This window comes from Jaculus jaculus, chromosome 10 (assembly GCF_020740685.1).
Source record: "Jaculus jaculus isolate mJacJac1 chromosome 10, mJacJac1.mat.Y.cur, whole genome shotgun sequence".
Classification (NCBI taxonomy): Eukaryota; Metazoa; Chordata; class Mammalia; order Rodentia; family Dipodidae; genus Jaculus; species Jaculus jaculus.
Genome location: NC_059111.1, coordinates 351,809 through 377,192, shown reverse-complemented (window position 1 = coordinate 377,192; position 25,384 = coordinate 351,809). Strand labels below are relative to the sequence as shown.

The following is a 25,384-nucleotide window of genomic DNA, read 5'->3' as shown; positions in this document are numbered from 1 at the left end:
GACATGAACATCCAAGGCTAAAAACTCCCATTTGACATTAAACCAGAATAATCTCTGACATGAAGGCCTAAGGCTAAAAACTCCCATTTTGACATTTAATCCTAAGGAAATGTCAGGAATTACATAATATTCCTTAAAGTTAGCTGATTTGGATAATGAAAGCAAATAGTATATACAAATATGTTAGAGTGTTGAATCAATCACATCTTCTGAGTAATTGTTTCTTCTTAATTGTCACCTATCAGCATATCTTTTAAAATTTAAAAAAAATTTAAAATACTTATTTATTTGAGAGAGAGGGGGTGGGGAAGGGAGAGAATGGGTGCATGACAGCCTCTAGCCGCTACAAACAAATTCCAGATGCATGTGCCACATTGGGCATCTGGCTTATGTGGGTCCTGGGGAGTCGAACCAGGGTCCTTCGGTTTTGCAGGCAAGCTCCTTAAGCACTAAGCCACCTCTCTAGCCCTCAGCATATCTTTTTATAGGTAAAAATGTAAATTTTGTTTTCATTAACATTGTGGATACTTCATACAGAGTGTTTTGTTTTGTTTTGTTTTTGGTTTTTCGAGGTAGGGTCTCACTCTAGTCCAGGCTGACCTGGAATTCACAGTAGAGTCTCAGGCTTCCCTCAGACTCACAGCGATCCTCTTACCTCTGCCTCCTGAGTGCTGGGATAAAAGGTGTACGCCACCACACTAGGGTTTGTAAAACTTTTATTTGCCCTTCCTCTTGCATGGTACCCTGAGGGCCTTTTTCCATGTTTTGTTTAATTCTACCTTTTCTTATAATATTTTATAAGTGTATAATCAGGTTTTAGTTACAGATCAGAGTAGATATGACCACATAATATGCTATACTCCCATCATCAAACCTACATTTAAATTCTTTTCTTTTCAAGGTTGGTTAGCATGCTGTGATTTAATGCATCAGAGGCATCATGAAATAGTGTTGTTAGTTATCTTATTTGTGCATGTATATGTATGTATGTATGTTTGTTTGTATTATTGGTGTGCCGGGGCTTCTTGCTGCTGCAGTTCAGTGTCAGATGCATGTGCCACTTTTTGCAACTAGATTTATGTGGGTGCTAGGAAATTAAACCTGAGCCAGTAGGCTTTGCAAGCAAGCACCCTTAATGGTGAGCCATTTTCATAGCCTCTAAATTCACATTTTAAGAGAGAGAGAGAGAGAGAGAATAAGGACACTCCAGGACCTTCAGCCACTGCAAATGGACTCCAGACACAAGTGGCACCATGTACATTTGGCTTATGTGGGTACTGGAGAATCAAACTTGGGTTCCTTGGCTTCACAGGAAGTACCTTAACCACTAAGCAATCTCTACAGCCCAGTATTCACATTTTTAAATTTTATTTATTTATTTGGGAGAGAGAAAGAGGCAGAAAAAGGAGAGAATGGGTATGTCAGGGTCCCAGCCACTGCAACTGAATTCCAGACATATGTACCACCTTATGTATATGGCTGAAGTGGGTACTGGGGAATCAAACCTGGTCATTAGACTTCACAGGAAAGCACCTTAACCACTGCATCATCTCTCCAACCCCCAGTATTCACATTTTTATGTGATGATAAATTAATTGGTCGGACATAGTGCGCATGCCTTCAGTTGCAGCACTTGAGAAGTTGAAGTAGGAGGACACTGTGAGTTTGAAGTCATCCTGAGACTACATAGTAAATTCCAGGTCAGCCTGGGCTACAGCAAGACCCTACCTCAACAAACCAAAAAAAAAGAAAGAAAGAAAAAAAAAGTTAATTGGTATTTTCAGATATTTTTTTCTTTTTGAGGCAAGGTTTCATGTTGCCTAAACTGGCCTCAACTCTACTATGTAGCTGAGGATGACCTTGAACTGATTTTCTAGCCCTCACTTCTGCTAGAATTGCTGGAAATGCTGCTGGAATTGTAGGCTTGTGCTACCATGCTCATCTTTCAGAAATCTTTTTATTTTTACTATTTATTTATTTGTTTGTTTCTCGAGGTAGGATTTTACTCTAGCTCAGGCTGTCCTGGAATTCAGTATATAGTCTCAGGGTGGCCTTGAACTCATGGCGAGCCTCCTACCTCTGCCTCCTGAGTGCTGGGATTAAAGGTGTGCACCATGACACCTGGCTTAAGAAGTCTTGTTTTAAAAAATTATTTATTTTTTAAGCAGAGAAAGAGAAGAGAGACAGAGAATGGGTATTCCAGGGCATCCAGCTGCTGCAAGAGAACTCCAGATGCTTGCACCACTTTGTTCATCTGGCTTTACATGGGTACTGGGGAATTGAATCTGGGTTGTTAGGCTTTTCAGGCAAGTATCTTAATTGCTGAGCAATCTCTCCAGCCCCAAGAAATCTTTAAAGTGGTAGTTTTTAAAGTTGTTAATTATGGGCTAGAAATGTGGCTCAGTATTCGTACACTTGTCTGCCATGTGTCAGTCCCTGAGCTCAATGCGCAGCATTCCCTCCATCCCTGCAAAAGATAGGTGGCCATGGTGACTCATGTCTTAGTTCATTTGGGAAGTAGAGGCAGGAGAATCTCAAGTTCAAGGCCAGCCTTTGCTACATAAGTGAAACCATGTCTCAAAATCAAAACCAAATATATGAATGGAAAATAAAATAAATTGATATTTGGGATATCTATGGGAAGGGGTAATTTAATATTTATAAAATACTTTAAAACAAGCATTTATTCTGATTTGTGCAGCAGTAAAGTTGCTCTCACAGGGCTGAATAGATGGCTTAGTGGTTAAATTGCTTGCTTGCAAAGCCTAAGTACCCAGGTTTGATTTCCCAGTACCCACATAAAGTCAGATGCACAAGGTAGTGTATGTGTCTGGAGTTCATTTGCAGTAGCTAGAGGCTCTGGTGTGTCTGTTCTCTTTCTCTATGTGCCTCTCTGTCTCTCTCTCTCTCTCAAATAAATAAAATACATATTTTTTAAAGTGACTCTCTGGGGCTGGGGAAATTGCTTAGTGGTTAAGGCATTTGCCTGTGAAGCCTAAGGACCCCTGTTCAATTCCCCAGGACCCATGTAAGCCAGATGTACAAAGGGGCGCATGCGTCTGGATTTCGTTTGTGGTGGCTGGAGGCCCTGGCGCGCCCATTCTTTCTTTCTCTATCTGCTCCCATCTCTCTATCTCAAATAAATAAATAAATATTTTGAAAAGTTGCTCCCACATATAACACATTAGAGTGAATTTATATTTTGTTTAAAGGGAAAAATCACTACTTAAGTTGGCTAGATCAGAAATTGTACATATTTTTATCAGTGGCTAGACTATTTTTTTTAGAGAATGCTTTATGGGTATATAAAATCTTCATAATTGGATTTGTATTAAGAGGGAATGGAACTTTCAGAGTAATGTGTAACTCTTGTCCACAGCTCAGATGATATTGACTATCGTGGTTCTACCACAACCCTTTATCAGCCGGGTGCAGGCTCTCATCCTACCAGTCAGATGCATCCTCCTGCATCTCTACCATGGCTGGGTAGCGGACAGACAAGCACTGGAGCAAGCGTGGTATGTCATTCACTCCTAGGCATGGTTTCTGGATATGGGGCTCCTGAATTGACACTGAAATAACCCTAAAAGTGATAATAGCTTTCATTTATTGTTTCTCAAGGGCATGCTTTTCCACTCATAAACCACTGGTGGGGAGGTCTGTTATTATTATGTTATAGTTAAGCAAATTGAGGCACACAATAGTAAGGCAACGTCCAAAAGGAGTTGTTCATGTCTACTAGAAAGTGCCTTAGGTTACTGTGTTTCATTCTTGGTAGTAATTGTAGTTGAAGGAGTTCTAGTTTTATGTCCTGAAGAATACAGAGGTCAGGCTTTGTTTGGTGACACATACCTGTAATTATAGAAGTCAAGACACTGAGGCAGGAGGATTGTAAGTTTGAGGCCAGCCTGTGCTTCAAAGCAGACCCTGCCTCAAAAAAAAAAAAAAAAAAAAAAAAGGAAAGACAGAAAGAGTTGTTCCTGATTGTTTTCAGTGAGGGGCTCTTGGAGCAGTCTCTTAAGTGACCCATGAAGCTGTTTATCACCTCATAGTCTTCACAGGCAAGCCAGGGATTGTTTCTGTAACCTGCTCACATAGGTGTTCTGTGTGAAACAGTTCAGAAAATCCACAACAGGGTTTATCTCAGTAATAAGTTGTAATTGAATACATGATATCACTTCCTTGTCTCTTCTGGATAAACAACAAATTTGTTTTCTGTTTTTAAAGCTTATGAAAAGGAACCTACACAATGTTAAGAGAATGACTTCACACCCTGTCCATCAGTACTGTGGGTATCTTATTTATAATACAAGGATTTCAAGTGTCCTCTACATTTTGAGGTAGATATATATAAGTTATTGGAACCTGCAGTTTCTTACTTGCTGCCTTTTCTTATGTTTCAGATCTTACAGGTGCTCAGGATGGCAGTGTACGGATGTTTGAATGGACACGACCTCAGCAGCTTGTCTGTTTCCGTCAAGCTGGCAATGCAAGAGTTACTAGATTATATTTCAACTCACAAGGCAACAAGGTAGGTACTGGAGTTACTGCTGAACTTACCCCAAAATAATAGTGGATATTGAGGTTGAAATGTATATTAAAACTGTTTCTAAAAAAAAAATTATGGATCCTACATTTAAACTTAAACTGAGCATTTTGTTTTGAATTCTGTGTTTTCTCTTTTCTTTCAAAAGAAGCATAAATCCACACAACTTAGTATGGGTTAAACAATCACCCACTTAAAGGTACCAAAAACAATGTGAAAGTAGAGAATTTTGCTTTTGTTGAGTCATGGCACCATCAGGTTCTGAGATGCCTGTCAGGGGTTAGAGAAAAGCAGTGAAGAGCTGTGGAAAAGCAGAAGGTGACAGAGCAGTTAGGGTACTTAGACTTTTCTGGGAAGCACAACAGAGACAGCTATAGGCAGGATATCTGTTAAGTGGAGTCTAAGTAAATCTCCTTTCCATAGATTTTACCTTTGGCAGGAATCTGAAAACTGTATTTAATGTGTACACCATTCTTACAGTGTGGGGTTGCCGATGGAGAGGGTTTTCTGAGTATCTGGCAAGTTAATCAAACTACATCAAGTCCTAAACCATACATGGTAAGTGCCCAGAGTGCATACATGGAACATGTTGCTTATGAAGTGTCTGATTTAGACCATGGATTCCATTAGTGATTGGTTCTGTTGAGAAAGGGATAGTTATGCCTAGCAGTCATAGCAGTCATATCCTGGCACAGCTCTAAACCCTGATTTTAGATTAAAATAACCTCAAAAAGCAAAAAAAAAAAAAAAATCACCTTGCTTTTTATCTTGAAGGGTAAACATGATACATAAGTTTTTTAGGGATTTTTCTGTGTATGGTCTGAGTCAGGATATTTTTTTTGTACTTTTTTCCATTTTGAAAATTAACTTCTTAGCGATAGAATTTTATAAAAAGTGTGCCAGGTGTGGTAGCACACGCCTATGCCTTTAATCCCAGCACTTGGGAGGCAGAGGTAGGAGGATCACTGTGAGTTCAAGGCCACCCTGAGACTACATAGTAAATTCCAGGGCAGCCTGGGCTAGAGTGAGACCCTACCTCGAAAAAAACAACAAAACAAAACAAAACAAAAAAAGGAATTTTTATAAAGTGTGTATTAGGATTCAAACAGGTTCTAAACATCTATTCTAATTTCTTCCAGAATTTTTGCTCCTGGCCAGATTATAATGTAATCCCAACAGACTACTTCACTCATTAACCCCACTCATGTTAATGATGGTGAGACGAGTGTGCCTGCACTTAGTGCAGGGTGGCCATGGCAGGAGTAGGTGACACTGTCTGTGTTGCATGCTCCTATGCAAATGGAGGCTCAGGACTTTGAACCTTCTGGGTCCAGATTGACCAATCAAATGCTTTAAAATTTTCCTGTAGAACATACAGATGTGTTTCCATTATATTTGTAGGACAAGAATATTTCTGTTTAATTAGTGCACTATAGATTACCGTATTTTTATGCAGATAATCTTGTTTATGCTTTTGCTTTTAGTATGATCATTCAAGGCAGAAAAATGTCCATTTTATTTTTATTATTTTATTTATGAAAAATAAAACCATATATAATTGAGTTTTTACTATTAGAAAAAGTATCCACCTATATGACACAATTCAAAAGCTGCCAGTAAATCCTTTATGTACCCAAATCTTTAAAATCTCTAGTAAAACCCTGAGCTATTTCTTTTTTTAAATTTATTTTTAATTAGTTATGGATATACTTAGTAGGTAAATACCATGTATTGGTACCATCCTTTCCCTCATCACTGCCCCTTTTGTGAAGGGGCCTTTGTCGTTGGGGATGCAGGTCATCTTCATGGAGATTGTGGGTCATGCTTATTCTGGCCCATCCTCCTTTTGGGCCCTCACCTGGAAATTTCTGATCATCATCTGATCCAACAAGAAAGTGATACCTGGCTTAGTAGATGGTTTCCCATATTGCCAGAACATTCTTAGGAACCTTTATGGGTAACCTTAGGCCTGTGAATTTTGTGTAGGATTTCTTTCACAATTGTGCTTATTATTGGCAAAGTTCTTCATCTGAGGGTGGGTACAAGGAGCACAGAGGTGTCAAGGAAGGTGTGTTTGTATCTAGCTTGCAATGTTAGCTTGATTACATCCCTTGCCTTGCAGTCTAAGGCTAGATGGGCATATAAGAGTTTTTCTTCTTCTTTTTATTATGGTTTATAGTATTATTTAAAGTTTATCACATATATTCAAGGTCATTAGCACTAAAATTATTTGAGCCTTTTATATAAGCAAAAGGCTTTTAAAAGTTCATATGCTTTGTTCGAGGTGGGGGTTTTGTAGCCCAGACTGATTTTCAGATTTTAGGCTGAAGTGATCCTCATGCCTCAGTCCTCTATGTAGCTGGAACTGCAGACACACATCACTGTGCCTAATTGGTTTAGTCTGGAGAAGGCTGAGGGGTCAGGATGCTCGCTAGTGTGGATTTGTGCCTCTCCCTACCTCTCCCGACTGAGTTTTTAAAAACTGTTCTTATAATCCTAGTACTTGGGAGTTTGAGGATCGTGAGTTTGAGGCCAGCTGGGGCTACATACCAAGACCTGTCTCAGTAGCTACAACAAAAATGTTTTTACTTATGAACCTAATTCATTACTAGCAGAACTGTATTTGTGTCATACCAGGTGTTACTGGATTTTTAGATAATATCAACTATACTTTGTTTTCCATAGAGTTGGCAGTGCCACAGTAAAGCCACAAGCGACTTTGCATTTATTACCTCTTCAAGTCTAGTTGCAACATCTGGACAGTCCAATGATAATAGGTATGTTGACAGAAGCATAACAAGAATAAGAAAAATTTTAAGTACAGAGCTATTTTTGGCCAGAAAATAAGGATTTTTTTTTTAGTAGGGTTTTTCTATCCCAGGAATAAAAAAAAAATGTGTTGTTATGTAGTGCTCAGAATGGTTTTACTTATCAAAAAGAGAAAGGCAAAAGGAAGACTTCTCCTTGTGTATCAGGAAACATGTATAATATTATGTTGAAGGTATTTAATTCTTTAAAAATTATTACTAGTACCATAAGGTTCTTCAGAACTAGCAAGTATTTGATGCTATAGTCATCATTTTTGGCATTTTCCCCCTGTATAGCTTCTTTGGAAACATGCCTATGAATTGCGTCTCTGGTTTCTGTGCAGTGGGTACTTTCTTGGGATGTAGGAGCACTCAGGAAGTCGTGGGCTAGGGGCACAGTGATGGACAGGGCCTTGTAAGATAGACTGATGTGAGGGTGAAAGGGGTAAACTCTTATATAGATATGCCCCTAGTCTTTGTGCCTGTCCCCATGCCAGAGAATCTCTGCTTTATAAATGTGAACAAAAAAGCCTCAGTTAAGTAAAAGTGTTTGACTTGTAGGTAAAATTGTCCCTAGTGGTGATTTAGGACAATTTTTTTTTATACCTTACCTTTTTGTTTCTTTAAAAGAAATGTATGCCTATGGGACACATTAATATCACCTGGAAATAGCCTCATTCATGGTGAGTGATGGTTTATGACTTTTAATGCATTCATTAAGGTTGGTCTTGTAGTGTTATTTTACTTAGTTAACCCAGTGCTTATTCACAGGTTGATATAGAGAAATATTCAAAATAAGTAATTAAAACTTATTTTAAAAAACTAGAATGTCTGGGGCCTGGGAAGATGGCTCAGAAGTTAAAGGTACTTGCAAAGCCTACTGGCCTGGTTTCAGTTTGCTAGCCACCCACACAAGCCACGCACAAAAAGTGGTGTGTTACCTTTGTTTGTACTGGTAACGGCCCTTGTTATGCCCCCCCGCCCACACTGCAAGTGCACACAGAAATAAAAAAAAAAAAATTTTAAATGTCTGGCTATGTCACTAATGTAAATGAATGTGGACATAGAATTCTAACTAGATAGAATATTGGTTTTTTTTTGCTTTTTTTGAGGTCGGGTCTCACTCATGTCCAGGCTAACCTGGAATTCACTATGTAGTCTAGGGGTAGCTTTGGACTCATTCTTTTACCTTACCTTGAGAGCTGGGATTAACGATGTGCCACCATGCCTGGCTGTTTTTTTTTTTTTTTTTTTTTTTTTTAATGAGATCACTGACTCCATTAGGATTATACTAGACAACTGAGGAAGGTTGACCTAAAAAAAAAAAATCTTTGTGTTTGTTGTGTATGCGTGTGTTGAGTGTGTTGTGTATGCGTGAGTGAGTTGAGTGTGTTGTATATGTGTGAGTGTGTTGTGTGTGTGTGAGTGTGTGGAGTATATGAGTGTGGGCACACACATTTCCTGGCACATGTGCAGAGGTCAGGGGACAACTCTCGGTGTCAGTTCTTGCTGTCCACTCTGAAGCATGGCCTCTTCTTGTTCACCATGGCATATGCAAGCTGCCTATGAGCTTCTGGGAGTCTTCTGTACATCTTCATCTTGCCATAAATTCACTGAGATTATAAATCCTCATTACTGCATCTGGCTTTATGTGGGTTCTGGGAATCTAAACTTGGGTTATTAGGCTAGCACAGCAAGCACTTTTACCCACTGAGCCATCTCCCCAGCTTTTCTTCCAAATTCTGAATCCATCATTGGATCAATCCATTGAGAAGGCAGAGCCCTTGTGGTTCAATCACCTCTTGGTAATTGGATGTAGCAGCTGGGGCATGTCTTTAGCTCATTATCTTCAAATTGTATAACACTTGGAATGAAAAATGCACCTTTAAGTTCTGTATTTTTAAATGTGAATTAAAACATAATCAGAATTTCCAAGGTAGAAGCTGCCTTGGGAAAGCCCATTGCTGGTGGTGTTGTTCAGGTTTCACATGCCATGAGCACGGCGCCACAGTGCTTCAGTATGCACCAAAGCAGCAGCTCCTGATATCTGGAGGCCGGAAGGGACACATCTGCGTCTTTGACATCAGACAGAGACAGCTAATTCACACCTTCCAGGCACATGACTCTGCTATCAAGGCTCTGGCTCTGGATCCCTTTGAGGAATATTTTACCACAGGTTCAGCAGAAGGCAATATAAAGGTGAGTTAGCTCAAGAAGCTGGACATGTGCTCTGCTGCAACTGACTGAAAAGGGAAAACCAAGCTACTGTCCTCTGACATGTTGCCCTAGAAATAAAGCTTTGTGGATTTGTGGGTCCAAATGATTCAGACATGTTGCCCCCACACCCTTATTTCTGTGTGGCTACTTCTAAACTGGTCTGGTCTAGAAAATCAGATAATCAAATGCACTGGGCTTGAAGGTTACTATTAGTATAAAGCTGTAAGGATAGGCTGGGTTAGAGGTGTAGGTCAGTGTACACTTAGTATGTACAAGGCCCTGGGTTCAATCCCTAGTGCTAATTATGCAAAAAATTAAGAAAGACAAAAGGTAAAGGATTTTGTTTAGGGTAAAGTGTTAGAGATTTTTGTTTTGTTTTGCAGCTCAGTTTTGGGCTCAGAGCCTCATGCCTGCTAGGCAAGCATTCTACTAATGAACTATACCACCAGCCCCAGGGGTTTGGGTTTAATTAATACATAGGTATTTTTGGCAAAATAAGTTTGGCTCCTCAGAATTTTCTTCCATCTTTCCTCCTGTGTGCTCAGCACTTGACTCCTGTGGCTGAGGGAAGAGTTCCAGATACTTGAAGCAGTACTGTATATATTCTATGTTCTACTAGGGTCTAGCTTAACATAGAAACATTTCATGGAATTAACTTAAATATTAATTGAATTAGCATTGGAATATGTGATTATATTAAGCTAAAAGAGAATGTGTGCTGGGTGTGGTGGTACATTCCTTTAATTTCCCAGCACTTGGGAGGCCAAGTTAGGAGGATCACCGTGAGTTCGAGGCCTACTTGAGACTACTTAGTGAATTCTAGGCCAGCTTGGGCTAGAGCAAGACCCTACATTGAAAAACCCAAAAGAAGTCAGGCATGGTAGCGCACGCCTTTAATCTCAGCACTTGGGAGGCCGAGGTAGGACGATTGCCCTGGGTTCAAGGCCACCCTGAGATTACATAGTGAATTCCTGGTTAGCCTAGACTAGAGTAAGGCCCTACCTCAAAAACAAAAAACAAAAAACAAAACAAAACAACAACAACAACAACAACAAAAAACAGAACAAAACAAAGAAGCTAAAAAACGAGAGAGAGAGAGAGAAAATGTGAAGAGAGATTTTTTTGTTTGTTTGTTCTGAGGAATGTTCTCACTCTAGCTCAGGTTGACCTGGAACACATTCTGTAGTCCCAGACTTGCCTCAAACTCATGGTGATTCTCCCACCTTTGCATACCTAGAGCTGGGGTTAAAAGTGTATGTTACCATGCCTGACTAAAGAGAAATTTGAAAGTAGGTTCACTAAGTGTAAGGCAGAAAATGAGTCATGTGAGGTATTATTGCTAACTGTCAAGTAGACTTGGGAAAGCAAGAGTGGGCAGGAAAGTAGGGCTTTGTTGGGCCAAGGAGCAGAAGTGAAACCCATGTTTTTACTTCTGGTCTTTCTTCTTAACAACTTAGTATTTGTTTTCTCTATAACTAGGTTTGGAGATTGACGGGCCATGGTCTAATCCATTCATTTAAGAATGAGCATGCTAAACAGTCCATATTCAGAAACATCGGAGCTGGAGTCATGCAGATTGACATCAGCCAGGACAATCGGATCTTCTCTTGTGGTGCAGATGGCACACTGAAAACAAGGGTTCTGCCCAGTCCTTTTAATGTCCCAAATAGAATTCTTGACATTCTGTAGTCCTAAAGATTGGGACTCTATTTTTATGTACATTTCAGTTAAAGAACAATGCAGGAGTTAGGCAATTCTGCTTTTGAAGCAGATGTTAGCATCTTGAAAACAATACAGAGAATCTGTGTAGAATCTGAATCTGATCCAAACTATTACACTGAGTATTGCCTACCCAGGTTGGTAGAGTACACGAACCTTGTCATAATGCTGACTGCTGAACTCAACCTTGTATGTATGCAAGGAAGCTATTCTTCACAGCATTCAGCAAACTTGATTCAAACTTGATTCAGAAAACATACAAGTTAGTAAGTCAAAACGATGAGTAGAATCTTTATACCAATTACAGGAGGAAAATGTTGTTGATTTGGGTGTTTCCTCTTGCTCTTATCACTGAATACAGCATGCTTGCTGTCTCCTCATGGTGACTGAAGGAGAAATAAAGGGTTAGACGCTCTAGTCTGGCAGAAGAACTTCCTTAGCTACGGGGCAGTGCACAGTGACCTGTTCTCTGTCCTCAGTGGTTGTTCCCACTCTTTCCTGCTGAATATTTTTTCCTGTTAGTGTTTTTACTGAGCTAGTACTGTAATTTGCAGATGAGTACAAACACAAATGCAATGTTTCCCTCATGATTTGCACATTTACATTTTTTGGACTGCTAGTTTTTCTATTAAAATATTTGCCTTCATGTTAGGAATGTGATATGTGAACATGACATTATTTGTAGTTAACCGAAACATACCTTCTTAGTCCAACTTAGTACTTTTTCTTTTCATGTATTTACTATTAAAAGGCTATGTTGAAACTACACCAATAGAACATTTCATATCAGTTAAAATGAATGTTAGGCTTTTTTGTGGCCAGTTAATAGTTGATGAGATTGGTGATATTATTTATTGCCACAGCCTATTGTATAAACTATGCAGAGTTAAATATTATTTGCTTGTAAAATATTAGCCAATGTCATTCTATTTTGATGTATTTTCTTGATTATGACCAAAAATTTGTTGAGATATTGAAACCAATGTCTGTGTGTTTAAATGTTTACCAGCAAATTGTCTCATCATGTTAGTGAAAATGTTTAATGCCTGTATGGTTAATAGTGAAATGTAATGGTACAAAAGCACCTTTTTCTGGAGGCAATGTGATGTTCATGCTGTGAAATACATATGTAAAAGAAAAATAAATGTTATTTGTTAGAGTTTGATTTTAGTTTTGCCTACTTAAGTAGATTGGTCTGGAATTCTTTGACACTATAAGAATTGAGGTAATTTTTATTTTATCTCTTTATTGTTTGTTTGTTTATTTATTTATTTGCAAGCAGAGAGAGACAGAGAAGAGACAGAGAGAGTGGGTACTCCAGGGCCTTCTGCAAATTAACTCTAGATGCATGCATCACTTTGCGCATCTGGCTTTACATGAGCATGGGAATCAAACCTGGGTCATTAGGCTTTGCAGGCAAGTTCCCTAACCACTGAGAAATCTCTCCAGCTTGAAGTAATTTTTAATAAAATGATTATTAGAGAATTTCAAAGTTTTAGGCATTTATTTAAAATATATACCAGGAGCCATTCTAGCAAGATGAAAGCAGTTGGAGTGGAGGTTTGAGCAGGAATGGGTCTTTGCATGCAAGCAATGATCAGTCACTGAATGAGGGCATTCAGCGTGGGCTCAGTGGCTCAGTTCACCTCAACAGTTCCTTCAGGGGCTGAAAGCAGTTCCAGCACCAGCACAGAAAGTCATGGCTGAATTGGATCCAAGTTGCCAGTGCAGCTCCAAGTCACATTTGTGGAGGAGAGAACAGATATTTAAGGAAATTCTGCATCTCAGTAATTAAGTGAAATCCTACATGTAGTATAGAATAGTCAGCATGTCCACCTGCCCCAGAAGGTGGTGACTGGCATTCTTTCTTGGAGAGTGTTCCCTGCCTTAGGAAGTTGGGTTTGGAATAATCCTGCATATACAAAGGACTGTTCCCTAGGCACTGTAATCCTAGCATTCCAAAAGCTTAGGCAGAAGGATTGCCACAAATGTGAGGCCAGTCTGGGCTACAGTATGAGATTCTGTCTTAAATACAAATAAAACCAAAAAAAAAAAAAAAAAGAAAGAAACAACAAAAAGGAGTACCCTTAAAAAACATGTTCAAAGTTTATGTACATTTTCCAATGACAAGAACAAACCTCACCCTTTGACCATGGTAGAGTAAAGTGGGAAACCTGAAGAAGTCAGGAAACATTGTCTTTTCTGACTGTAGCATTAAGCTGCACTATGGGGTGAGTGCTAGGGTTACTTTCCCAAACTTCAAAATGAGTTTTGGTTTGAGCCTCTCATAAAGGTCCTACTTAGTGTTGGTCCCTTCTAGTCCTGTGACTGAGGATGAGGTTTCTCAACAGACAAGCTTAGGATACTGACAAGCCAGACTGCTAGACCTAAGAGTCATTTTAACGACTTGGTAATTGAAACTTACCTTGGATTGCTTAGAGGATTGCAATGAGATTGAGAGATTCATTTCATCCTTATTTTAAAGTTACAGTTAGCATCTACAAGATTAGGTATATCTAAATTACATGGATTTAAAGGGGCAGGACTACTGATTTCTTGGGATTCTCTGTTTTGTAATATTTTAGTGACAAAAGTAATGAGCAGGGCATAAATGCTTCTAGGGAAGGTGATGAAGTGTTGTCATAGGTCAGGGCAGCAGATTCTTGAACTCTTTCTCTATTAAGGGCAGCTTTAGTTTAATGCATTGTACAAGTAAGGGGCTATGTTTGTTTTTTTTCTTTGGTGATGTGACTGTTCCCTACCTAACTAAACACAGCAGCACATAGAAACTAACTAACATCGTGTCTCTGCTCATGTCTAAAGCTCTAGGTAAAGCCTTAGGAACATGGTCACTGGTTTCCTATAGGGACAAACTATAAAGGGGACAATTTAACTTGTTAAGAATTGTATAATTCTTAGAGCACTTGACATAGAATAGTCAAGGAAGTAATACTTTCATCTTTCACAGATGAATCAGAGCTCCAAGGAATTGAGACTTGCAAGCAAGCACCTTTAACTGCTGAACCATCTCCCTAACCCCTCAGGTTGTTTTCTTCTTTTTAGATTATTACATATAATTTGACAAGAGGTAAAAATAGTACACTTATTTCAACATGGAATTATACTCAGCAATTATTATTTTATTTGACTAATTAAATGAATTACACCTAAAAGGACATCCATTGTTATCACTGGTCATTCAGAATCTGTGGTTACAGATCAGAAATTAGGGCTTCTGGTATATACAAGGCCATGGGCAGCTGGATGAGGCTGAAATGTCCATCACTTGCTTCTCCAGATGCTTGGTGCCAGAAATTATCCTGTGTGGCTAGAAAATGCTTCTTTAAGAATTGTGATATCATATTTGACATTTTACTTTGTGACTCTGAGAGCAATGAGACTGTGAAGGTGTCCCAAATGTTACAATTGCAGAACTCATGTAAAAATTTTCAGCTTTCCTATCCTAATGCTTGTGCCTTGTGATATGTGGAGGAGACCAGAGCCACCTGCATGGGATCTGCAGGACCTTTTGATGCTTTGAAACACCTAGGTCTGGCCTGGCTTTGAGGTTGGGAGGGAACTAGACAATTATTTGGCTCCATTCGGACACCAGAAGTGCAAGTGCAGAGATTTAGAAAGTGCTTTAAAGCAACTCTATTAAAACAGCACTGGACTTCAAACACATTAGTTGTGCATCCTGTTTTGGTGAGCCTTGAACTTATTTTTTTAAATCGACTCATGTTGGGAGGAAAGATAAATAAAATCTTGTTTTTATTCTATAAAGATAAATTACCAACCAGATTATAAAATTACCTGCCTAATCAGTCAACTTTAGTTATTCTTGTATACTGTACCATTACAATGAAAAAAAAAATCCCACTATGGGCTTGGGCTTATCTAATAGTGAGCACATTATTCCTTGCCCACAATTCAGAGATCCAGAGAGTCACGTTCATTGGTACATGCTGGTGGTCTCAGTATTGTATATATTGTCATTAATACTACTACTAGGAAATTATGTCTGTAACCAGGTCTACTAAATTCAGAAGCAGTAGCGAATATTTAGACACTTTAAGAGAATACTACATTCATTAGACATACTAATCGAACATGAGACTCTAACAAATGAATCTGAGTATTTTTTTAAAGCTGTGCTAACATGATAGAATCAATGTAATTGAAAAATTGGGGAAAATTTCCAGAAACCCATTATCTTGAGAACTTGACAAAAACAAATGCATCACCATGGGCTTTGGGCATGTTGTCAGAGAGTGGGGAGATTTGAGCAGATAAACCTGCACATCCCTATTGGGGCATTGCCAGGGGGTAGGGAGATTTAAACAGCAAAACCTGCATATCTCCTAAGCTTAGAAACACTACTGTTAATAAAGTATGAACCAGGACTCAGGGGCACTGAGAATGGAGTTGAGCCTAGAGAAAAAGTTTGAGAGAAGTTGCTAGCTGAACTTGACTTGATGGTTTTCCTAGACCCTTCCTGGCTGCAGAGGCAGTGAGTTTTCTGGGTTCCTCTTCACTCTCAGTAGCACTGCTTGGAGCTTCATGCTAGATTGACATGTGGAAGGGCACGTGGGTAATTTAAGTCAAATCCTTTTCTTGGCATCCAAGAGGACCGTATACATTGGGAAACTCCCTAACTGCTGTTGTATTAGGCCGCTTAATTTCATTTTATGTTGATTTTAGTCTTCCCCTCTACCAAAACTCACATCAAATGCCACTTCCTAGCCTGAACAAAATGAAACAGGATCTGGTGTACAAGCCTTTCCAAAAACCAGGCCCTTTTAATTCTAGATCAAAGATCAGCAAGCAAGCTTTCTATAGAGGGCCAAATAGTGATGTTTTAGGACTTTTTTTTTTTCTGGCTGCTGTCAAGCAAATTAGTCACAGAATGATTCATAACACATGAGCATGACTACATTCCTTAAATTTATATGCAGGGGGCTGCAGAGATGAATTAGTGGTTAAGGTGCTTGCCTGCAAAGCCAAGGGACCCAGGTTAGATTCCCCAGGACCCACATAAATCAGATGTACCTGGAGGCCCTGGTGTGTCCATTCTCTGTCTCTCCTTCTCTCCCTCCCTCCCTCTCTCTCTTCCCCCCTTCTTTCTCAAATAAATAAATTAAAAAGAAACTATTTACAGAAACAGGAGATGAGCTGGCTTTGGCCCTTGAGCCATAATTTGCCCACTCTTGCTCCAGAGTGTAGATAAGCATATATGGTGCCTGTTTCCATGGTTCTAGCCAGATTAATGCCTATTCACTCAGTCTTTGGTATCTGCTTGCAAATCCAAAACTGTGGGAGAAACCACCCTAACCAGAAGATTGACAGAAGCAAATTGACATAATCAGAAATTGACAGTCACCCAGAAGGACCCAAGGGAGTTTTATTTAGACAACTAAGACTTCAATTCTTCATGACTTTTACCAGTCTGGGATTTTCAGTTAGGAGCTGAGGACAACAGTCATTCTGTGGTAGAAGTTGTTCATTCAGGCAAAAGTATTGTTACGGACAACATGGTACTTCAGAAACCTTAAAAGGTCAGTGTACCTTCCCAAGGTACCAAATGTGAGTCATAACTAAGAAATTCACTGCCATTGTTAAACTTGTTTCACATGTGGCCAAAAACTATAAGGCAGAGCCAAATATATACAATTTGTGAGAAGAATACAAGCTGAGAATCACAGAATTTCCTGTTGGTAGAGGAAATCCTATCAATCACACCTAGCCATTTCATATTATCAATGGGAAACCAAGGCCCAAAGAGGGAAGCTAATTTGCTTTGATGGTTTGTGGAAGAATCACCCAAAAATCTCAGCCATTTCAGCTTCCATTCTGTAGCTATTAAACTAAGCAATGAGGCTTTAAAAGGGGACTTGCTGGCCATATAAACATTCAAGGCATGGGGCTATGCTCTAAGCACCTGGCTACCCTTAATGACAAGCTTTCTGTTGGACTAGCTATAGGCCCCAGAAAATATGGGAACAGAAAGCTGCACATCACTGGTTTAATGCTGCTGACAAAAACTGCACAGGATAAAGCATTAAGCGACCATCTTCCCATGAATATAAATGCTGATCCCTCTTATTGTATGATAACATGGCAAGAACAGACTGGGAAGTTCTTAGGTCAAAGTTTACATTGATTTGTTTGCCTGCTAACAAGTCAAAGGCAAATGTTATCCTTATATCTTTGGTGTCTGTGACATAGAGGATTCCTTGTGCTATGAAGGCGTTGCCAGCTTTGGATTTGGGGTATGTGGTATTGATGTGTTGCAGCACGGAGAATGTCCTCTCATCAAGCTGTGCTACAAGAATGCTCATACCGTCCATGCTGGAAGCATAGATTATCCACAGGCCCTTCTCATCTGCAGCAAGGCTGAAGTAAGTCTTAGAATTTGCAAAAAGGTATTTTCGATCAAAGTACAAGGCATTTTCAAGCTTCAGAGTTTGAGATGTTTCTTTTTCAAATTCAAATCTGAAACGTTTAAAAAAAGATGAATTACTATTTTTGTGGGCAAAGGTAATTTATTAAACTCCTTATTAAGCTAAGGTAGTAGGTCTTGAGTGAAGCCTTGTCTAAAAAGCTCCAGGTAATTCCTGTTTTACTGGCTTTCAACTTGCTACCAGCTGCAAGGAGGCAGTAGTGTGTGGGGACCATGGCCCCTGCTGTCAGAATGAGTTTGTATTTAAGTGATTCCTTTTTCATCCTGAGTCCCTGGGAGATCACTTCACTCACCCTTAGGTATGTTGACCTCTTGCAGTGCCCTCTCAAAGATTCTTAGCATTGCAAGGGGCTGTGAAAATGACCTCATCTAGTCCTTTCATGACTAGTTTTTCCCACCAGCTGAGAAGTAGCAAAACCAGGCTGCAAAGATAATTTCCTCTTCAGATAGGCCAATAACTAAAACTGGGTATGGGATTCAATGCTTCTTAGCTGATGGGGGCTGTCTGATTTGCTAGACTCCAGAAGGAATTAAGTGAATTAAGATTCAAGCATTGAGGGAGGGAATTACCATGGGATATTGTTTATAATTATGGAAATTGTCAATAAAAATATTACTAAAAAAAAAAAAAAGATTCAAGCACTCCTTAAGCCAGGAATGACTGTTCAGGGACAATAGGCTAAAAGAAAATGCCGGGTGCCATTGCACAGTAGAGGACATAGGGACTTGTAAATCTGTGAGGGTGTCTGAGTATAGTGGGTCTGAAGTTGATGAGAAACAAAACAAAACAACAAAAAACGAGGCCAGAGAATAGGGATGGCTGGTAGGGGGAGGGGAGACTTCCATCTCAGTTCACTGGCATTCCATTCTGTCTCCCTCTGAGCATTTGGAATTCAGTACTTCTCTTTGGTGGCTGGGTTTCTGAGGATCTGGTTTGTGAGGCTTGCCTCTCCTGAAAGAGCAGGCTCTAATCCAGGCCTATTCCTCTTTCAGCTCCCAGCCTACGACCTCGTAGAGAACTGGGCTCCAGACAGTTCCCTTTACCAGTGTCACACAATTGAGCTTCATTAGAAGACATTTTCTAAGCCAGGCTTGGTGATTCAAGCCTGTAAGCCTACTTACTGAGGCAGGAGGATCACATGTTCAAGGCCTGCCTGGGCAATTTAGCAAGAACTTTCTCAAAATAAAGTGGTTTTTTTTTTTTTTTTTTTTTTTTTTTAAGTCTGGGAAAGATAGCTCAGGGATTAAGTGCTTTGCTTGGCTGGCAAAGCCCCCAGGTTCAATTAACCTTTACCCTTTCAAAGCCATACACACAAAGTGGTCTATGCACTTGGGCTTCATTTGCAGTGGCAAGAAGCCCTGGCATACCCTGTTCTCTCTCTAAAATAAGAATATTTAACAAAAATTTTTAAACAAAACCCTTATCAGAGTGTAGTATAGTGGTGCACACCTATAATCTAAGCACCTGTGAGGTTGAGGCAGGAGCATCATGAGACTAGCCTGGGCTGTGTAATAATGTTATGTCTCAAAAGACAGAAATAAGCGCAAGAACAAAAAGCCTTCCTGCTATCATGGAGTGCCACTTAGCTGGTAAAGGGAGTTCTGGTTGCTTCCTTTCTCAGAGGGCAAGAAAGCTGCAGTCTTATCACTCCATGTCTCTTCCCTACTTTGCACCTTCCCTCATGGGTCCAGATCCATAGTAAACACAGACTATAGGCAGAGGCTGGGGAATGGGGTCTCTCACTGTATCTCGCCATTCATTTAGTCAATAAAATCTGATTGGTCTCCCTGGAGCACACGGATGACAAAAACAGCATCTACTCCTAAGTATCTGGGGAAGGCAGCACAGGGAGGGAGGGATGAGTGAGAATGGAGCAAATGAAGGTGCTGTGCTCTAGGTGGCTCACCTCACTATGGTGTTGGAGCCCCCTTTGTGGTAGTACAGAGAGTTGTTATAAACAGTATGTCCACAGCCATGGAAGTAATATGGGAGGTGGATGAGTGTGGAACTGCCATTGAGAAGCGCAGGCTGGTCTTTGAATTCCTTCACCATGATGCCTGCAGGAGGGAACAGGGGAAAGGCCTTTACTTCTGTCAGCAACCACAGCTGGGGAGTGAGGCACAGAGGAATGTGCAAAGAGGAAAGCTGAATACCATATACCCCCTCTTTAAGGTCCCTTGTTACATTGGAAGAGCCTGAGACTCCCAACCACCCTGAACATGCCCCATCTCAGTGCTGGACCTGGTCAGCATTTGCATGGGAGAATTCACCTCTTACATTGCTTCCACATTATGGTTTGGGGTTTATAAGGTCATCATGCTGCTGGGTATTTTGTTTAAATTGGATAGGCTACATTGTCCTGGTCATGGCCCTAGGGTCTCACTGGCAAAACTTGCTGCTGGCATAGTCAAAGAAGGAAGTATTCTGTCCATTTATTTGTGCTTTTTTTTTTTTTTCAAGGTAGGCTCTCACTGTAGCTCAGGCTGACCTGGAATTCACTGTGGAGTCTCAGGGTGGCCTTGAACTCACGGCGATCCTCCCACCTCTGCCTCCCGAGTGCTAGGATCAAAGGCGTGTGCCACCGCACCTGGCTAATTTGTGCTTTCTAAAACAATCAGCCTTATACCAATGACAAGCTGGATTTCAGACACACAGGCATAGACTGAGCCTGAGGCAGACGAAGATGTGACTAAACCCGGACTTGGGTCACCCGTTGTGTGAAGTACCTGAAAAGTGTTCCGTTACCCAAATACGGTCATCATGGTTGCCAGCAGACTCTCTTACCCAGGCCCCAAAAGTCTCCCTGACTTTTAGTACTTGGATTGGACTTCCAATGGAAGTGATCATGGACTCTGCCAAAACAAAAGAAAGTTACTTACTTGGAAATTATGACTTTAAGGCATCCTATTTTAAATTTCAAAACAAAAAATTATTTTGTGTGGGGCTGGGGATTAGATCCAGAGACTGTGTGCATAACCACACAACCATTGAGCCACACCCCCAACCCAGGATGCTTTGTGTTGTACCTGTTTGTAGAGAATGGTGTTCATTGACTTTCTCATCAACTTTTCCCACCAAGGTATCATCATTTGGTATGACACAGGTCTCACCTAAAATGGCAACAATGAGCCAAGCAGACATTGTTGTCATAGTAAGATTTGTAGCTATATAACCATTACCTCCAGCTCTTTGCAGACCCCCGACCCCGTGGGTAACCTTTACAATATGTCCACCAGGTTTATTGTTCACTTGCTTTTAAACAATCCCCAGTCATATGTTTCTAAGTTTTCTCCTTGCTTCATAACTCCCAGCAAGCTTTCCATGGCCATAGTTGCTAAGACAATAAAAGAATATCAGTGCTTTAGTCTTTTTGTGTTTCTATCAAAGACTACTACAGACTGGGTAGTTTCTAATGAACAAGCTTCTGGAGGTTGGGGATTCCAAGATCCCGGGCCTGGGCATGGGTCTGGTGGGGGTCTCTTTGTGTCACAATATGGCAGAATGAATCTGTTGAGAGGTAGCTTGAAGGGGGTTCAACTCATCCTTTATAAAAACCCTCCCCTGTGATAATTGTAATCCATTCATGAACTTGCTTCTTAAAGATTACACCTCAACACTGTTATGTTATGTTGGGGACAAAACACATGGGAGCTGGAGAGATGGCTCAGTAGTTAAGGCCCTTGCCTACAAAACCTAATAATACCAGTTAAATTCCCCAGGACCCACTTTTGCCAGATGTACAAAGTGGCACATGTATCTGCAGTTTGTTTGCAGTGGCTAGAGGCTGTGGCATACTCATTATTTCTATGCTTGATCTTAGCCAAAAGGCTGAGAAGCCCTGCCATTATTTCTCTCTCTCTCATCTCTGCTTGCAAATAAATAAATAGTAAAATACATATTTTTTAAAAAGTTTCCAACACACAATCTTTGGGGATACATTCAAACCACAATGGTTAGTAAAGGAGAAAAATTACCCAGTTCAGTTTGTCTAGGCCCTGTGTAATCTGGAAAAGGGGCTGTGACACCTTTCTGGCCTCTTTGTTGGGTGGTGTCCTTATAGATTTCATTGTTCTGGAAGGATTTTCACTTTCAGGGGAGCTGGTAGGGCACTTTGAAGGAGCAGATTGTGAGATGGGTGGCCCACATTACTGTCTTCATATAAGCTTTATCGGGAGAGGAATCAGAACTTCAGAGGAAGGAGCCCATAGGCATCTTGATTCAGAGACTTAAAGCCTCTCACATCTTTCCATTTGTTGTTTCTCTGCTTGAAGACCTGTTTTTCTACTGCACTTTAGCAAGTGCCTACGTGACGTATGTCCTATGGCACACCTGAGATACAACTCATCCTCCTTGTTAGTGGTCCCTTAATGAGTGAGCTTGATCCAGATCTTTGGGAAAGAGGTGGCTTTGGGAGGCAGGTGGACAAGGGAGAGAACAGGGCAAGTGGGAAGGTGATAGGAAGGGCCTTAGGCTGGAGGGAGGGGCTGTGGGCTGGGGCAGATTAGAGATTCTGGGAAAAGCCAAGCCTACTCACCTAGAAAAGTTATGAGGGGTTCAAATTGCCTGTGCTTGCTAGACAGAAAACAGCCCTTTTCTGTGACTAGGGAAGTTCACAGAATAGTCTGAAGAGGTTTCTTTAGTAAAATAAAGGGACCATAGCCCACATGAACTCTAAGCTTGTATCTAGCTGGGTGAGTCCTGTTTCTCTGACGTCTTCTGTGACCTGGCAGTCTGGGATGTATGACAACCCCCACATGTAGTCTGGCTGCCTCTGGTTTCAACTGGACTCTCTACCTAGAAACCAAAAAGGTTTATGAAATAGAATTAGGAAGGAAGGGAGGTGGCTCAGTGTTTAAAGTGCTTGTTTGCAAAGCCTGTCAGCCTAGGTTCATATTCCAGTGCCCATGTAAATGCACAAAGTGGTGCATGAATCTGGAGTTTGTTTGCAGTGGCAAGAGGCCCTGGTATGCCCATTCTTATTCTCTCTTTTAATTAAATAAATGTACAACTGGATCAGGAGAGGACAAAGCTCAGATGTAAATACCCAGCAACTAAGGATTCCTTCTCAGGAGGAAGAGTGAAAGACTCTTCCATTTAAAGACCTGCCCACACAGCCACTTCACAGAAAGGTTAAGCAGAGAGGATCACTTTCCTGGCTCTGGTCAAACCTTTGGCAAATTAAAATTTTGCACAAGCCAGCCAAATCCTCTTTTCCTAGGCAGAAGTCCCTACTGGGCTCACTGGAGGAAGCTGACCAGTGAGCTCACATTAATGGATGAGGTGCCCCAGCAAACCAGAAAGGCTTCTGCTCAGGTTAACTGCTGAGCAGAATCATTCCGAGGCTGCACTTATGGGAGGGAAGTACGGTAGCATTTTTTGAGAGAACAGATTTGCTTGCTCTGATAGCTGAATTCAGGCCCCTAAAATTTCTTTCAGACAAAAACAGCATCTCAAACAATGCAGACTGTTTAGAAATGTCAGACAGAAACCTCAGTTGGGGTCCTCCTCCATGTCTGTGGCTGAGGTGATAGGCCTGAGTTGTGATCCTCATGGGTTAAGTTAGGCAGTGCATTCTGGGTGACCTCTCTTGGAAATAAATTCTGATACTCCTTTAGAAATATTTTCCATTAACATGATCCTTAACTTCTACCAAACCTTCAATTCAAGCTGGGCATGGTGGCTCATACCTGTAATCCTAGCACTTGGGAGGTTAGAGCCAGGAAGACTGAAGTTTAAGGCCAATTGTGCTACAGTCAGTATAAGACCCTGTCTCAATAAAGGGGTAGGGTTAGAGAGATTGATCAGCAGTTTGGACACTTGCTTACAAAGCCTGATGGCCTGGAGTTGATTCTGCAGTACCCGCATAAAGTCCAGTGCACAAAGTGAAGCATGTGTCTGGAATTTGTTTGCAGTGGCAAGAGGCCATAGTGTACCTATTCTCTTGCTCTCCTTGCAAATAAATTAAAAATAAAATTTAAAAAGCTAATTAAAATGTAAAAACAAATCTGTACTTAACTTTGCAGCCAGGCATACTGGCACCCATGCCTTTAATCCTAGCACTTGGGAAGCAGAGGTAGGAGGATCACCATTGAGTTCAAGGCTAGCCTGAGACTACAGAGTGTTAGGTCAACCTGGACTAGAGTGAGACTGCCTCAAAAAAAAAAAAAAAAAAAAAAAAAAAAAAAAAAGGTCAAACTAACCACACAGCCAAACAAAGACACTGCAGCTACCCCTGCCACAGGTTGGCTGAAAAGAAGTTCTCGGCTGGAGGGATGGCTTAGTGGTTAAGGCATTTTCCTGCAAAGCTGAAGGACCCAGGTTCAATTCCCCAAGACCCACGTAAGCCAGATGCACAAGGGGTACCTGCGTCTAGAGTTCATTTGCTTGGCTGGAGGCTCTGGTACACCTATTCTCTCTCTCTCTCTCCCTCTTTCTCTGTCAAATAAATAAAATATTTTTTAAAAAAGAAATTCTCTGGGCTTGCTGGAGGTTAGGTGTTTTTTGCCCTTGGTTGGCCTAAGTCAGGTCCCAAAGTACGACTTTCCATCTCTAAAAGAATAATATTCTAGGCACCAGATCTTCAAAGCAGGCAGGCCTGAGTTTAAATTCCAGCACTCTCACTTACTGAGCAACTTTAGCCAGGCTGTGTTGCTCCTTGGGTATCTCTTTTCTATATGTAAGCTGGAGACAACAAAGATGCCAATAGCAATAGCAAAGATATTCAGAGGAACTAAGCACTTAGCATTATACCTAGATACATCATCAGTGTCACCAATTAGTGGTAGAGGGTTGTAGATACATCTCAGGAATAGGGAGTGTGCTCAGCATGCATGAAGCTTTGGGTTCCATCTCCTCACACAATACTCTGTCTTTCTATCTGTGGCTAGTTAACCAACTTGACTGTCCCACTATCCCCCAGAGCATCACTCAAGGTCTTCACTCTCCCAGGAATTTCTTGCTATGAAAAGTTAACAGCTTGGGCTGGAGAGATGGCTTAGCAGTTAAGCACTTGCCTGTGAAGCCTAAGGACCCCGGTTCGAGGCTCGGTTCCCCAGGTCCCACGTTAGCCAGATGCACAAGGGGGCGCACGCGTCTGGAGTTCGTTTGCAGAGGCTGGAAGCCCTGGCGCGCCCATTCTCTCTCTCTTCCTCTATCTGTCTTTCTTTCTGTGTCTGTCGCTCTCAAATAAATAAATAAATTAAAAAAAAAAAGTTAACAGCTTAGCCTTCAAGATGCTGCCTTTAGGGGATCTGGTGACAGTAGCATTCTTCAATTCTAATAATGAAAAGTCTGCTCTTCCCATAAACATGCTTCAGGGGAACTCTCAAGATTTGGTCAACAAGCCTGCGGGGTCGTTAGTGCAAGAGGTGGGTTCTATGGGGTGGGGCTCACTGACCTGGACACTGGTTGTTGAATAGGTTTGGCTGCCGAGGGCCTTTAGATCTTCTGTTACCAGGGGGCCCTGGAGGGCCTGGGGGTCCAGGTGGGCCAGGGGGTCCTTGGTCACCTTTTGCACCTGGAAAGAGAGAAAGAAAGGGAGAAATTGATAAAGGGCTTTCCACAGAAATGGGGTTTCCTGTGAAGGCAAGAAAGTGAGCAGCTGTAGGGGCTCTGCTGAGTTCACACCTTCCCCA

The 25,384-nt window shown here is 40.9% G+C and overlaps 2 protein-coding genes across 11 annotated transcripts in view; one reads left to right on the top strand and one right to left on the bottom strand.

Annotated features, from left to right (window-relative positions):
• Positions 1–12,454, top strand: part of Dmxl2 (Dmx like 2) — a 174,092-nt gene extending 161,638 nt beyond the window's left edge. For all 6 annotated transcript variants that reach the window (XM_045160206.1, XM_045160205.1, XM_045160202.1 and 3 more), the window contains 8 exons: positions 3,380–3,518; positions 4,228–4,288; positions 4,404–4,531; positions 5,027–5,104; positions 7,232–7,323; positions 7,984–8,036; positions 9,335–9,552; positions 11,050–12,454. In XM_045160206.1, the coding sequence (XP_045016141.1) occupies positions 3,380–3,518; positions 4,228–4,288; positions 4,404–4,531; positions 5,027–5,104; positions 7,232–7,323; positions 7,984–8,036; positions 9,335–9,552; positions 11,050–11,259 (979 nt within the window). In that variant the 3' untranslated portion in view covers positions 11,260–12,454. The remainder of the gene's footprint in view (positions 1–3,379; positions 3,519–4,227; positions 4,289–4,403; positions 4,532–5,026; positions 5,105–7,231; positions 7,324–7,983; positions 8,037–9,334; positions 9,553–11,049) is intronic.
• Positions 12,455–16,670: 4,216 nt separating this feature from the next.
• Positions 16,671–25,384, bottom strand: part of Gldn (gliomedin) — a 72,632-nt gene continuing 63,918 nt past the window's right edge. For 4 of the 5 annotated variants that reach the window (XM_045161082.1, XM_004662470.3, XM_045161080.1 and 1 more), the window contains 5 exons: positions 25,147–25,266; positions 20,777–20,860; positions 20,477–20,602; positions 19,657–19,807; positions 16,671–17,781 (listed from right to left, as the gene is read on the bottom strand). In XM_045161082.1, coding sequence (XP_045017017.1) covers positions 17,304–17,781; positions 19,657–19,807; positions 20,477–20,602; positions 20,777–20,860; positions 25,147–25,266 — 959 coding nt within the window. In that variant the 3' untranslated portion in view covers positions 16,671–17,303. The remainder of the gene's footprint in view (positions 17,782–19,656; positions 19,808–20,476; positions 20,603–20,776; positions 20,861–25,146; positions 25,267–25,384) is intronic. The other variant, XM_045161081.1, reaches the window with a different exon arrangement.